This window comes from Danio rerio, chromosome 7 (assembly GCF_049306965.1).
Source record: "Danio rerio strain Tuebingen ecotype United States chromosome 7, GRCz12tu, whole genome shotgun sequence".
NCBI lineage: Eukaryota > Metazoa > Chordata > Actinopteri > Cypriniformes > Danionidae > Danio > Danio rerio.
This window is the reverse complement of record NC_133182.1, coordinates 14235313-14249677: the sequence shown is the minus strand read 5'-3', so window position 1 is coordinate 14249677 and position 14365 is coordinate 14235313. Positions and strand designations below refer to the sequence as shown.

The 14365-nt window shown below is 35.2% G+C and overlaps 1 protein-coding gene across 3 annotated transcripts in view; it reads right to left on the bottom strand.

The window, feature by feature from the left end:
• The window catches only part of fes (FES proto-oncogene, tyrosine kinase), a 55159-nt gene that overhangs the window by 22859 nt on the left and 17935 nt on the right, over positions 1-14365 (bottom strand). For 2 of the 3 annotated variants that reach the window (XM_005166381.6, XM_005166383.6), the window contains exons 5-8: positions 9024-9120; positions 5715-5898; positions 2376-2513; positions 27-146 (exon numbers count right to left, since the gene is read on the bottom strand). In XM_005166381.6, the coding sequence (XP_005166438.1) occupies positions 27-146; positions 2376-2513; positions 5715-5898; positions 9024-9120 (539 nt within the window). Of the gene's footprint in view, positions 1-26; positions 147-2367; positions 2514-5714; positions 5899-9023; positions 9121-14365 lie in introns of all 3 variants that reach the window. The other variant, NM_001199869.1, reaches the window with a different exon arrangement.

The window sequence follows — 14365 nt, the reverse complement described above, 5'->3', positions numbered from 1 at the left end:
GTCAGAAAAAAGAAGCAGCAGCTCACCGATGCTGGATTCCCTCTACTGTGAGCTCATTGAGCTGCAGATCTTCAGGCTCCAGAGCGTCAGCCTCTTCCAGCAGACTGCAGTCAAACTCCACACATGCAGGAACCTCTCCTCGTGACCTGCACAAATGAAATGGAGATAATGCTCGCTATGACTTGATTAATCAGGATTTGATTATTAAACCTAAACTGGGCTGTGATGTTATTAGTTGAATTTATTTTTTAGTCATGTTGTAGTCAAAGCAACTTTCCCTCCCACTTCAACAACATGTTTTCTTAGTGAAAAATATCTATCTATCTATCTATCTATCTATCTATCTATCTATCTATCTATCTATCTATCTATCTATCTATCTATCTATCTATCTATCTATCTATCTATCTATCTATCTATCTATCTATCTATCTATCTATCTATCTATCTATCTATCTATCCATCCATCCATCCATCCATCCATCCATCCATCCATCCATCCCTTCCTCCTTCCATCCATCCATCCATCTAACAAATTATCCATCCATTCTTATCCATCTATCCATCCATCCATCAGTTTAACAATGAATAAATCCAATATTAAATGAATCTATTTATCCATTTAACCATCAATGAATATCCATCAATCTTTGTATCTATTTAACAATGAATCCATCCATTAATCTATCCGTCCATCCATCCATTAGTAAATCCAATGCTTTAATCTAAAAATCTATTTTTCTATCTTTCTATCCATCTGTCTGTCTATTCGTTCATCCATCCATTCATCCATCCTTATATCAGATAAATTATCATTAAATCCAATCCATCCATCTTACAATCAATGAATCCATCCATCCATCCATCTAATGATTGATGACTCTATCTATCCATCGTCCATTTGTTCATCCATGCATCCATCCATCCATCTTTATATCTGTTTAACAATCAATAAATCCATCCATGCATACATTTAACAATCAATAAATACATTCATCCATCTAATAATCAATGAATCTATCTATCCATCATTCATGTTCGTTCATGCATCCATTCATCCATCTTTATATCCGTTTATCAGTAAATTCATCCATTCATTTAACAATCAATAAATCAATCCATCCATCCATCTAATGATCAATTAATCTATCTATCCACCATTCATCTGTTCGTCCATGCATCAATTCATACATCCATCTTAATATCTGTTTATCAATAAATCCATCCATCCATATATTTTAACAATCAATAAATCAATCCATCTAACAATTGATTAATCTATCTACCCATCCATCTTTATGTTTAACAAGCTATGAATCCATCCATCTGTTTAACAATCAATGACTATACATCTTTACATCTGTTTGACAATCATTGAATCCATCCATACGTTTAACAATCTATCCATTCATCTTCATAACCATCTTTTCAACAATACTTCTATCAATCCATCCATTCATCCATTCATTTAGCAATCATTTAATATATCCATGCATCCATCTTTATATCTGTTTAACAATCCTTCTATCAATCCATCCATCCATTTAACAATCAATCTATCCATCTTTATATCTGTTTAACAATACTTCTATCAATCCATCCATTCATTTAGCAATCATTTAATATATCCATGCATCCATCTTTATATCTGTTTAACAATCCTTCTATCAACCCATCCATCCTTCCATCCATTTAACAATCAATTAATCTATCCATGCATATATCTTTATATGTGTTTAACAATCCTTTTAATCCATCTATCCATCCATTTAACAATCAATCTATCCATGCATCCATCTTTATATCTTTTTAACAATCCTTCTATCAACCCATCCATCCATTTAACAATCATCATATCTATTTATCCATGAATCTGTCTTTATATCTGTTTAACAATCCTTTTATCAATCTATCCATCCATCCACCCATTCATTCATCCATCCATCCATCCATCCATCCATCCATCCATCCATCCATCCATCCATTTAACAATCAATTAATCCATTCATGCATCCATCTTTATATCTGTTCAACAATCCTTCTGTCAATCCATTAGTTTATCTATCCATCCATTTAGGATTTTTAAAAGCTTAAGTTTAAGCTTTGTTAGTACAGCAGAATAGTTGCTAAGGAATCAGCTTTGACCAACCGTTTGATCCAGTTAATTATAATGTGCAATCTTGAATAATGAGCAAAAAAGGAACATATACAATTAAAGTTAACAGGGTCGACTTTGATGTTATGTTGACTTTAGGACACGACACACAGTTCAATATAGAAAGTAGGCAGCTGTGTGCTACATCCTTTGTTCATCTAATATGGGATCTCTTTGCATTTAGCAAAGCCTGGGGAACAAAAGGGAAATACTTATATACCTGTTTTGCTGAATGAAGTTGTCGTACTCTTTGTGCGGCTGGATGGCCTTCAGGGCATTGGCCATTTCAGTGTGAACACTCACTACCTCATCCTGAATCAAACTCGACAGATCAAAATACTCCTGCAGAATCTCTTTCCTGAGGACAAAAACAGGTCACATTACACACACACACCATAAACAGATACCCTACTTCTGCTTTTCCACTAACTGTATCTATATCTGCAGTATATTGTACATTCGGGGAAAAAAGCAGAAGTCTATAACTGTCGCCTGTTCTAAAAAAGGTAATGATTACGCATACTGCTGACCAGTAGTCAATGACACCATACACAAAAAACAATGCTGGGTTGTTGGGTCAAATACGAACACGCCCAATGTAGTTTTTTTTTTAAAGGACACCTATGATGCAAAACCAACTTCAGGATGCTGTTTGAACAGAACTGTGTGTAGGTGTAGTGTGTCCACAGTCATACTGAAATGATATAAACACAACAAATTAATTTTTTTAAATTCCTGACGTTAAAATAATATCCAAATACCTGTGATTTTGAGGCCTACCGCAAAGTGATGTAGTAATGTGGTTTTCCCCACCCACCAATATGATTGACAGGTGTATATTAACATGTCTTCATAGTAATCCATATAAACATGTCCACAGGACAGGATTTGCATAAAAACTGGGATTAAAAGATCTGTTCCAACTCTCTGTGATCAGCTGCACATGCAGAATGAGTTTTAAAAGTTTAAATGTTTATAAAACAGTGCATATAGTATTAAGAAAAGTAAAATCACAATGTAATTCATAACTGCTGGAATCGCCACTGCTGCGTCACTACAATTATAAGTGAAAATGTTTCAAGCACACAACAGGAGTCCCAGTTTGTAGATGTTAAATCCGGTTTACTTTGTACAGTAGTATAACATATCCATGCAGCAGTGTCTACTAGGGTTGGGCGATTCGGCATCATACGATGTCTAATATAAAACATCGCGATGGACGATGACATTGTCGTTATGTGAAAAGCGGGGAAGGAGGTGTTTGATAGAGTGCGTGCGACGTGTCTGAAGAGCGAGGAGTGATCCGGTGGTGAGGGTTGAGAAGGGTGTTCGACTTATTTGAGGACTGGGAGGGAGGCGCGCAATTTCCGGGAGATTATCACTCATCTGCGGGCATCTGGGAGGCTCTATGCATTTGCGGGAGACTTGGGATGTCTGAATATCACGTTTAACAACTATAGTGAGACGCAATCCAGCAATACATCCTTATTAAACTGTCCAATGTGCACTGCTCACTGGAGCTCAGATGGACGCATGACAGTGTGTGTGGCTGTGTGTGTGTGTGTGGTCATGTGGTGTGCTTTTTCAGAGGACTTTTCAGAAATGCTAGGTAAAACACGGTGTGGAAAGGGATCATCTTTATTCTGAAATGCCATTTTAAAACTAAGACGTGCTCGTGTAAACGGGACCTAAATGTGTGTTTTTCGCAAGCGGGTTTCCAACTGGGGCGGAGGATCGGCATCGTGTTGTCTATTGGCCATCAATTGCTTTAAGTAGAAATGCATAAATAGTGCAAAGTTAAAACAAGTTGTGCATGTATTGGGTACTTTTTAACGGCAACCGTGTGTCACTCGTCGTTTTAGAAAATCTTGAATAAACTCCACAACAAATACATCAAATAATCTTACTTGGTATTTTGACTCTGAACAGAATCTCTGCTTCATTCACATACATCTGTCACTGACTGCTGTTTATCTGATGTGACGCAACAGGAGAAACAGACACATGTGGGAACAGTGGGCAGGGAGAACCAGCTCATTTGCATTTGAAGGCACAGACAGCCACAACAGCTACAATGTCCTCTAACCCCAAAATTCACATATATTAATGAGAGTATAAAAATGATCTAATGAGTACTTTGAGCTGAAACTTTACAGACACATTCTGGAGACACCAAAGACTTATCTTAAATCTTGTCAAATGTGTAAAACAGGAGCCCTTTAAATTAGAATTTAATTACATTTTTTGTACCCAATGGTGTCTTTTTACCTAGCATTGAGTTAAAACAACCCAGAGCTTTTTAAAATTGTATCTATTGCATGCCAATCAACAAGCATTCAACACGTTTTTTTTTACACGGCTGTCTGGAATACATCATTTTGATTGGTCAGTTGTTACATTCCAAGATATGGTATTCTGACTAACACAGGCTCATGTGAGAACTTCAAACTTTCGCCATAAGTGAATACGCTGACGTCTATACAATTTCTAGGGTCAGACTGAATCTGCGGACATTTTTTGCTATTTCTGCAGAGAATTTTGGTAAAAATCTACGGATTTCTGCGGAATTATTTTGGAAGTATCATAACTAAAACATTAATATGTGAAATAAAAAATATTTATTTTAACCTTTATTTAATGTTTAAAATGCAAATCCAATTAGATTCACTTTATTTGGTAAATCTACTAAAATCTTAATCTACTAAAAGACAGAAAATATGACTTTACAAACTGCATTGTACATAAATCTGATGAACATTTTCATATTAGTCAATAATATCACTGTAATTAATAAAAAAAACTGAATAAACTTAGATTTACTCAAGTAAATAAAAATAATTAATGATGGGCTAAAAATTTGCGGAAATCTGTGGAAAATCTGCGGAATTCTGTGGAAAATCTGCGGAATTCTGCGGAAAATCTGTGGAATTCTGCGGAAAATCTGCGGAATTCTGCTCGCGCAGATTCCATGTGGGCCTAATAATTGCTTATATGTCACACTGCTATTTTTGACAATTTAGCACCATCTTGTGACTGAATAATACGTAGGTTAGTGCAGTCAGTGTTACCCAACCCTGTTCCTGAATTCACGCCGACAGTACACAATTTCAACCTTTTCCTAGGCAAACACACCTGAATCAACTTATCAGAACATAAGAGACTCCAAAACCTGAGGTTAATGGGTCAGATAAGGGAGACATACAGAATATGTACTGTTGGTGTGCCTCTAGGAACAGGGCTGGAAAACACTAAGTTAGTGTATGCTCCATTCATCCATTTTTGTTTCTGACAGCTTTGCCTACATGGAAAATAATGTAGTAAATCCAATAAATATTTTTTTTCAGTGGATAATCAAAGTATTAACAAACTTTCGTGGCTCAGAACAATGTTTTGTGTCACATATTACTGTTTAGTGGCTATGTAATAAATGGGCTAAAGTACATCCAGGTGGTTGTTTTCGCAGAATACAGTACTTTAAGTCATATGCAACAGTGCTCTGCTTCAATTCAGGCTGTCAATAGACCTGTCCGGCTTTATTTTGTGATGAAAGTTGACTCACAGAATTAGCACCATTTCCTCCTGCAGTGTCTGTAAGGCTCCGAGCAGCGCAGGCTGTGATTGGCCGTAGTGGAGCTGGTGATGAACCTGCGCAGCTTTCACTGACAGCACATACTCATTGTGGTGTTCATGCAGTTTCAGGGTGGCTTTGATGAAGCGCTCCTTCGCTTTGTCACGTTCTCTGTCTGTACAAAGGAACATCCACACGCTTGTCATGCATCAACATGTGAAACTTAACATAACACCTAATTACCAGACAATTACCAGACACTGCTATTCATATACAGCTATGGGGGGCCAGTTTCAGTAAAATGTTAGTATTTGTTTTGTTCTATAAAGTTCGGCTAAACTTTATTTTGTTTGTTTAATTAACCTTTTTTTTCCAGAAAATGACAATTTGTCGCAATAACAGTTTTTTTTTTTTAATTTGTTGCGATTGAAATTCATGATTAATCCACCAAACATTATTTTTTTTTATGTCTTCAGATGTTAAACATTAGTATTGCTGTTTAGTAAAAACTAAATACACTCATGTTTACATTTTTTTTTGTTATTTATTCAAGAATAAAATTGAAAGAAATGTCATCAGTAGTTTACAGAATTGAACAAAATTTTGTTTTACTTAAATACAAAAATATAAATCACAAACCCAGAATGATCTTCAAGTGGTCAATTGACTGCTTTGCAGTATATTTTCATTTATTAATACAATAAAACACGCACGCACACATATATATGTATAAGTCAAAAATATTGAGCAAGGAAATTTTCACAGAAAGTCTAATACTATTGTTTTCTTCAGGAGAAAGTCTTATTTGTTTGATTTATTTTGGCTTTTTAATGATCATTTTAACGTCAAAATTATTAGCCCCTTTGAGCTATAGATATTTTTCTCGATAGTCTACAGAACAAACCATCATTATACAATGACTTGCCTAATTACCCTGACCTGCCTATTTTATTATAAAAATCACAATAATATCTTGTTTTTTTGTTTTTGTTTTTGTACATGAATATTGATATAAGGTAGAAAGTGTTTATACTGTAATTCACTGTTTAGCAATCCTATACATTTACAGCTACTGTATGGAAAAGGGAAAAAGTTTTTCAGGATTTAGTGAGTAAAGTGTTAATGTTTGTTTTGTTTCATAAAGGTTTGCTTACATTTATTTGTTTCTTTGTTTTTTAAATAAATTTAACAAATTCATTTGTTGTGATTGAAATTCAGGATTATTTCACCAAAAATGTTAAAATGTTAAAACATTTAAAAAAAAAAAATGAATACAAACATGTCTAAAAACACAACATTCTGTTTCACTCCAATGCAAAACTATAAATCACAGACCCAGAGTGATCTTCAAGCGATCAATTAATTTTTTTGTATTGTTGTATATTTTCATTCATATAAACAAAAAATATATAAAGCTGTACACTAATCCTACTTAAAATAAAAACATTACATTTATTTTATGTTATATACGGTACCATCTTCAAGATTTTAAGATCAAGATATGCAATGTAACTATTAATATATATAAGCAATATTACAGAAGTGTAGATGTGTGATATGACTGTATGTCTGCACTGATGGGAGGTGTGGGTTGGCTCAAGGCCGCAGGCAGAGTGTTTTAGTGTCCCACCAGGGATCATATACATACTTCCATATTGCACTACTACAAGTGTGATATTGTGTTTATACAACAGTTTGAAGTCATAATCGTGTATATAAAAAAGAAAATCAAACACAGAGCCTCAAAAACTCTTTTTTAAAGAGGAACTACTTTCTTCTGCCGTTCACTCACATCTGCAGCTGATCATCAGAACAGCAGGAACCGTTGCTACTTCACAAATGTCACTTTAGAGCTAGTGTTTGAATGATTCTCTAGCGTAATGTCTAAAGTGATGACAAAACAGCTGATTTTGCTCACATTTTAAGATTATAAGGCTGAATGGCATGAAATGCCATCAGTCTACAGAGATTTCCCAGTATTTCTCTGTTGCAGTCGGGACATCACAATAATAAACCCAGAAAAAAACGAAGCAAAGCAAACACTAGCAGATTACTATGGTATAAATACAGCATTACAAAATGTTAACAAGAGAGAGATTGACTTAGAATGTCAATTACTTGTTTTATAATTATTTGATCAGCCCTAGCTTGAAAGGTACGTGTAGAAAATACTGTTGAAAATGCTCTGCTAAAGACTTATTGTGTGGTTTCTGTTGCCATCTTGTGGCGGAACGTCAACCATCTTTGCTCTGCTCAGTATGACTGAACGCACTGAATCTCCAAAAGTATGAATAGTTAAATCAGGCACTGCCCTTATAAATAAACTGCATAGTTGCAATCTAAACATCTACATTCTCGCATAAAAGCCTCAAAAGTATATGTATATGCTGTCATAAGTATATAGATATGCTGTCACTCCATGTGAGCGGAGTAATACACAAGGGTGAAGAGGCTGTACTAGTGCCTAATTTGAGAACCAGACAGAACCGAGATAATAATATAATGTTGCTTTCCTAAAATCCAAAATTTTTGGATCAGATTTAAATTGATCAAAAATGTTCCAGTGTACACTGAAAGAAATAAAATGCTAAACTATATTCAAACATTAGACCGTCAATTTTAAATTGAAATATTTCACAATATTTCTGTTTATATAAATACACCATACAGTATTTTTGACTGCAAACAATAAATCTCACTGACCCTGAATTTCTGATCTGCTGAGTGTGTTTATAATTACAACAGTAGATTTGCTCATTTAAATGTGCTCAGCCAGCAAAACCACAGAACTGTCCACATATCTTGCATTGCTTTAAACGCTACAAAAAACCATTGCAGTATATTTAAAAAAACATGTACTCCAGTAGTAGCTATGCACTGCATGATGCAAATACATATCTATAGTTACTTCTCATATCAGTCGCTGGTATATGTATTTGCTGCTGCATTCACTGCGGCCCACCTAAATGCTGCAAACAGTGCAGTGCTAAACATTGACACTTTGGTCACTGGAGAAACCCCATTTAGTTTGTCTCGTTTCCTCTGCAATTTGAAACTTTGTGACATCTTTGTGTCACTTCTCATGCCTTGGTCTAAAAACAGGTTTTTCTACTTGAACCCAAACAGACGGACACCTTGCTTACAGACAACATCCGAAAACCGCCCAGTGTTTAAACATTAAACAGTCTCTCTCTTGGTGTTTATTGTGTGCTTCTTTTTCAGCACAAAGTGCGCTATTCAAAATGAAAGAAAGCTCATGCTTTTTTAGAGAACTGGGCAAAAGCGGAGACGACTTCTTACCTTTGCTTGCTTCCTGGTATTTTTTTTTGGCATAGGTCGCGTCCCGTACCAGCTGTCTGTAACTGGATTTGAGCCTGTCCAGCTCGGTTTGGGTGACCTAACCTTCCACAACAGCACACAAAAAAACACACAAATCAAAATTCAGATCCCTGCAGCAAAATGAGTCGCATGTGTTAATTCAGGCATTTTACATTTACATTTTGCAGATATTATTATGATATTTGACTCACAAATGAAGATAAAGGAAGCGCTTTTTTATATTGTGAACATGAAAGGATGAGAAGTGGCTACATTTTTGTAATTTAGCTGCTGGCCTGGGCTCATATTTATAAAACATCTTTAAAAAGAAAGTAGCTAAATGCTGATTTACAGTAGGAAAAAGATTTTAAAGATAATTTAGGACTCCAACATTTTTGCTCTTAAAGCATTTTAACAAGCATTTTAGTGCTATAGCTAAAACATGGCTAACTAAACATGGCTGCTGTTTAAAAACATTGGACCACAATGGGCGAGGCAGTGGTGCAGTGGGTAGCACGTTCGCCTCACAGCAAGAAGGTCGCTGGTTCGAACCTTGGCTCAGTTGGCGTTTTTGTGTGGAGTTTGCATGTTCTCCCTGCCTTCGCGTGGGTTTCCTCCGGGTGCTCCGGTTTCCCCCCCACAGTCCAAAGACATGTGGTACAGGTGAATTGGGTAAGCTAAATTGTCCGTAGTGTATGAGTGTGTGTGTGAATGTTTCCCAGATGGGTTGCGGCTGGAAGGGCATCCGCTGTGTAAAAAAACTTGCTGGATGGGTTGGCGGTTCATTCCGCTGTGGCGACCCCGGATTGGTAAAGGGACTAAGCCGACAAGAAAATGAATGAAATGAATGAATGATTGGACCACAATGAGATTTTATCATCTTAATCACAGGTATATTCATTCCAATATGGGAAGTAATGTTTTCAGATATATTTTCATAATAAATAAATATGTATATTTTCAAATATGTATTGAGTACTTTTTTAGTGCTGTATTGGTACTTTTACTCCACAACTTTCCTTCAACCTGCAACCTGCTTTATTTTTTCTTGTCTATGAGGATTAGAAAAATCAGTGCTGTGATTTCTGTCCAATCCAATCGCACATAGAAGGTATATCGCATCATAATGAACGACCTAAAGACATGGGCGATTTATAATTGCAGCATAATTGTTTTGATGCATTGAAAGTGTCCAAGAAGATGTCCAGAATTTTCACACGCAATGACCCAGAGACTTTATGCATGCCACTGATTTGAAGATGACGAATGTTTACTGTATGAAGACCGAAATGGCCTTAAACACCCAGCAGGCACAAGATATCAACGCGACAGTAGATTGACGTTGTACAGCAAGGTCATGGGGACATTGCATTTTGCTTGGAAAATGAAAATCGGGTTGACGTCAATATATCGCCAAATATCAACATCTAATGATGTAACAGCTTGACGTTGTGTGGACGTTACCACTATGACGTCTATCAGATGTTGAGTTTTGGTTGCCATGCCTGAATAAATGTCAGTATTTGACGTCAATATGACGTTGGTTGACGTTGATTTTGGTTACTTTCCAACACAACCTAAAATCAACCAAATATCAGCATCATTTGAAGTTGTTATTGGACATCAAAATAATGTTGTCCTTAGACGCTGACTAGACATTGGATTTTGGTCACTTGAGATCACAACCTAAATCTAAACTAATATTATCGTCTCATGACGTTTTGTGCTTGCTGGACAATGCACTACAGAATATTACGTTTACAAACATTCACAAATTATATGTAAATGCCTCAGCTTTTTACGACGTAATACGCACTACTCTTTAAAGGGCTAGATTTTACTGATACTTTAAGTAATATTTACAACGGATACTTTTACTCTACTTGCACTACATTTTTAGGCAAGCAATGGTACTTTTACTTAAGTATGATTTTTCAGTACTCTTTTCACCACTGCTCCCTATATATACTGTAATGCTGTTGTACATTCAATAAAACTGCAGAAATGCATGATTTTGGTGCAAAATCATGCATTACTCCATAGAAGATCAATCAGGCAGATAAACTATGCTGTAAACAATTACTGAAGTTAATGAAGTTGTTACTCAAGCTGCACGCATCTTCACATTGGGTTAACACTTATTTCTCATATTTACCAATTCTGAGACCTAAAGCAGTCACAGTAGGTGTTCTTTTCACGTGTAATGTTACAACACAATCTGATAAGGTGTTGCTGATCCTAAAGAAACAATCATCTGCCTTTTTTCCACTTTACACTGCGTTTCTGCAAACATTTGCAGTATTAAACCATTCAACAGCTTACAGACATGGTCTAAATATAAACAGACAATGATGATTCGGCTGCAGCTTCACAATCACTTTATGATTTTTAACATTTCCTTCTATGTCAAGCATTTAAACAACAGTGGTTCCTTACAACAACGTCTGGTAGTGGTTATGATATTCTGGTTCCCAATTATGGATTAAGTTTGTTCAGATAGCCTAACAGTAAAAACTTGTCTAAGGTCATTTACATGTAGCATACAGTGTCCAAAGTATGAACTGGATTAATACACAAATGAGCAAAATTCTGAAAGAGCCACTCTGTATAACAATGCTAATGTCAAATTCTGGAAACTTTGTAAAGTGCAATATTATGTCGGCATATTCACTGTTCCAAAAAAAAAGTGCCAAAAATGAAGATTTTAAAATGTTCTTTGTTTTTAATGTTTGAAATATTAAAATGAAGATTTTCTTCCAGTGTTAAAAGTTAATGTATTTTGTGTACATTTAAGCATATATATTAAAAACTATTTACAATGTTTTTATTTATTTGGCAAATTTGTATTTATAGAATAAATATTTGCTTGAATTATAAATTATTGTATTTTAAAATAAATGTATATATATATATTGAAAACTAATTTCTTACAGTATAGGAAGAAATAAAAGCTCAAATTGGTCAAATGTTTTTTTAAGTGCATGCAATTGACATTTTAGGATTACACTGAATTAATAGCTAGACTTATTGCTAAAATGCTAATAAATAAATGCTAATGCCCTAACATTTCACTGATTTAATAGCTAGATTTATTGCTAAAATGCTACTAAATGAACGCTAATACTTTTAACATTTCGCTGATTAAGGTACTGTAGCTATAGGTTTAATGCTAAAACGCTAATAAATAAATGCTAATACTCTAATGTTTCACTAATTTAGTAGCTAGATTTAAAGGGCACCTATGGTGAAAAATCTACTTTTCAAGCTGTTTGGACAGACATATGTGTAGGTATAGTGTATAGAGCATCATAGTGGGGTGAAATAAACACACCCAGTCCTTTTTTTTCAATTTAACAACATAAAAACGGTGGACCAGTTGGAGTGGTTTTCAGACTGACCGCAACTTGACGTAAGAGTGCGTTCCCCCTGCCCACCGAATTGATTGACAGCTGCATATTAACATGTCGTGGTAGTCACACATATAATCATATCAACAAGACAGGATGTGCGCAAAGCAACTGGGAATAAAAGGTCTGTTCAGTTTTCAAGGATCATCATTCATCATCAAATGTGATCAAGAGTGAGTTTCACATGTTTAAAGTGTTTTAAAAATGTTTTACAGCGATTTACTTCAGCTTTACTTCATCACCATAGCCGCATGTCAGAACAATTATAAAAGTAGATGCTTCAATCCCGGTTTGTGGACATTAAATTAATTCAATTCAATTTAATTCAATTCAATTAGGTTTGGTTTGTACATAAACATAACAGATATCCATACAGCAGTGGAGATTAACCTGTATCCTGTCCACATATGCGTGGAAAAAGAGTGTATAGCTAAACGCGCGCTGTCTTTGTGTGTGTGTGTGCATGAACTTTGTAACGACATTGTGTGTAACTCATCGTTGCAACTCAACACAACAAATGCATCAAATACTCAGTGGTTAAGTTCTTACTGTTGTATTTCTCACAAACGCTACGTGAGGTCTTCTTTTTGTTGTCTGAGGCCGCCGAGGGAGAAGATTAAGGCACGTTGAAAGGCACTTAGAAACGGTGGGCGGGGAGGACTAGCCTTAAAGACGCAGTACAACAAAACTGCTACCTGATGCTACAATGTATAAATTAGATGCTTATAAAAGGTATAATAAAAAATCTGATGAGAGTTCTGAGCTGAAACTTTACAGACAAATTCTGGAGACACAAAAGACTCTTTTAAAGGTGCCCTTTAACACTAAAATGCAATTTAAAAAATGCTAATACTCTAACATTTCACTAATGTAGTAGCAAGGCTTACTGCTAAAATGCTACTAAATAACAGCTAAAGCTCTAATGCTTCACTTATTGAGTAACTAGAATTAACGCTAAAACACTAATAAATAAATGCTAATACTCTAACATTTCACTGATGTAGTAGCAAGGCTTATTGCAAAATTGCTACTAAATAACAGCTAAGGCTTTAATGTTTCACTTATTTAGTAGCTAGAATTAATCCTAAAATGCTAATAAAAAATGGTAATTCTTTAACATTTTACTGATTAAGTGGCTAGATTTAACACTATAATGCTACTAAGTAAATGGTAATACTTTAGCACTTCACTGATTTAGTAGCTAGATTTAATGCTAATACGCTAATAAATAAATGCTAATACACTAATGTTTCTCTGACTTAGCAGGCAGATTTAATGCTAAAACGCTAATAAATGCTAATACCCTAAAGTTTCACAGATTTAGTAGCTATATTTAGTGCTAAAATGCTAATAAATAAATAGTAATACTCTTAACGTTTCAGTGAATTAATAGCTTGAATAAACGCTAAAATGCTAACAAAAAATGATAATACTCTAATGTTTCACTGATTTAGCAGCCGGATTAGCTCTGAAATGCTTATAAATGTAAAATGCTTGTAAAACAAAAAACACAAATGAATTGTTCATCTAAAGCAGGGGTGCCCAAAGTCGGTCCGGGAGGGCCCCACAGTTTAGCTCCAACTTCCTTCAACACAGCTGCCTGGAAGTTTCAAGAACCTAGGAAGAGCTGGATTAGCTGCTTCAGGTATGTTTAATTGGAGTTGGAACTAAAATATGCAGGACACGGGCCCACCAGGACCGAGTTTGGACACCCCTGATCTAAAGAATAACAACATGTACTAGCAAAGTGAACATTGCAACTTTTAATTTCACACTAATTTTAATTTTCAATGACTGCGCTCTCTTCTAAATGCAAAAAAGGAGTGGCTAGAGAACCGTTTACGCAATGCAAAGATTCCAAACAATTAAAGGAACCATATATATATATATATATATATATATATATATATATATATA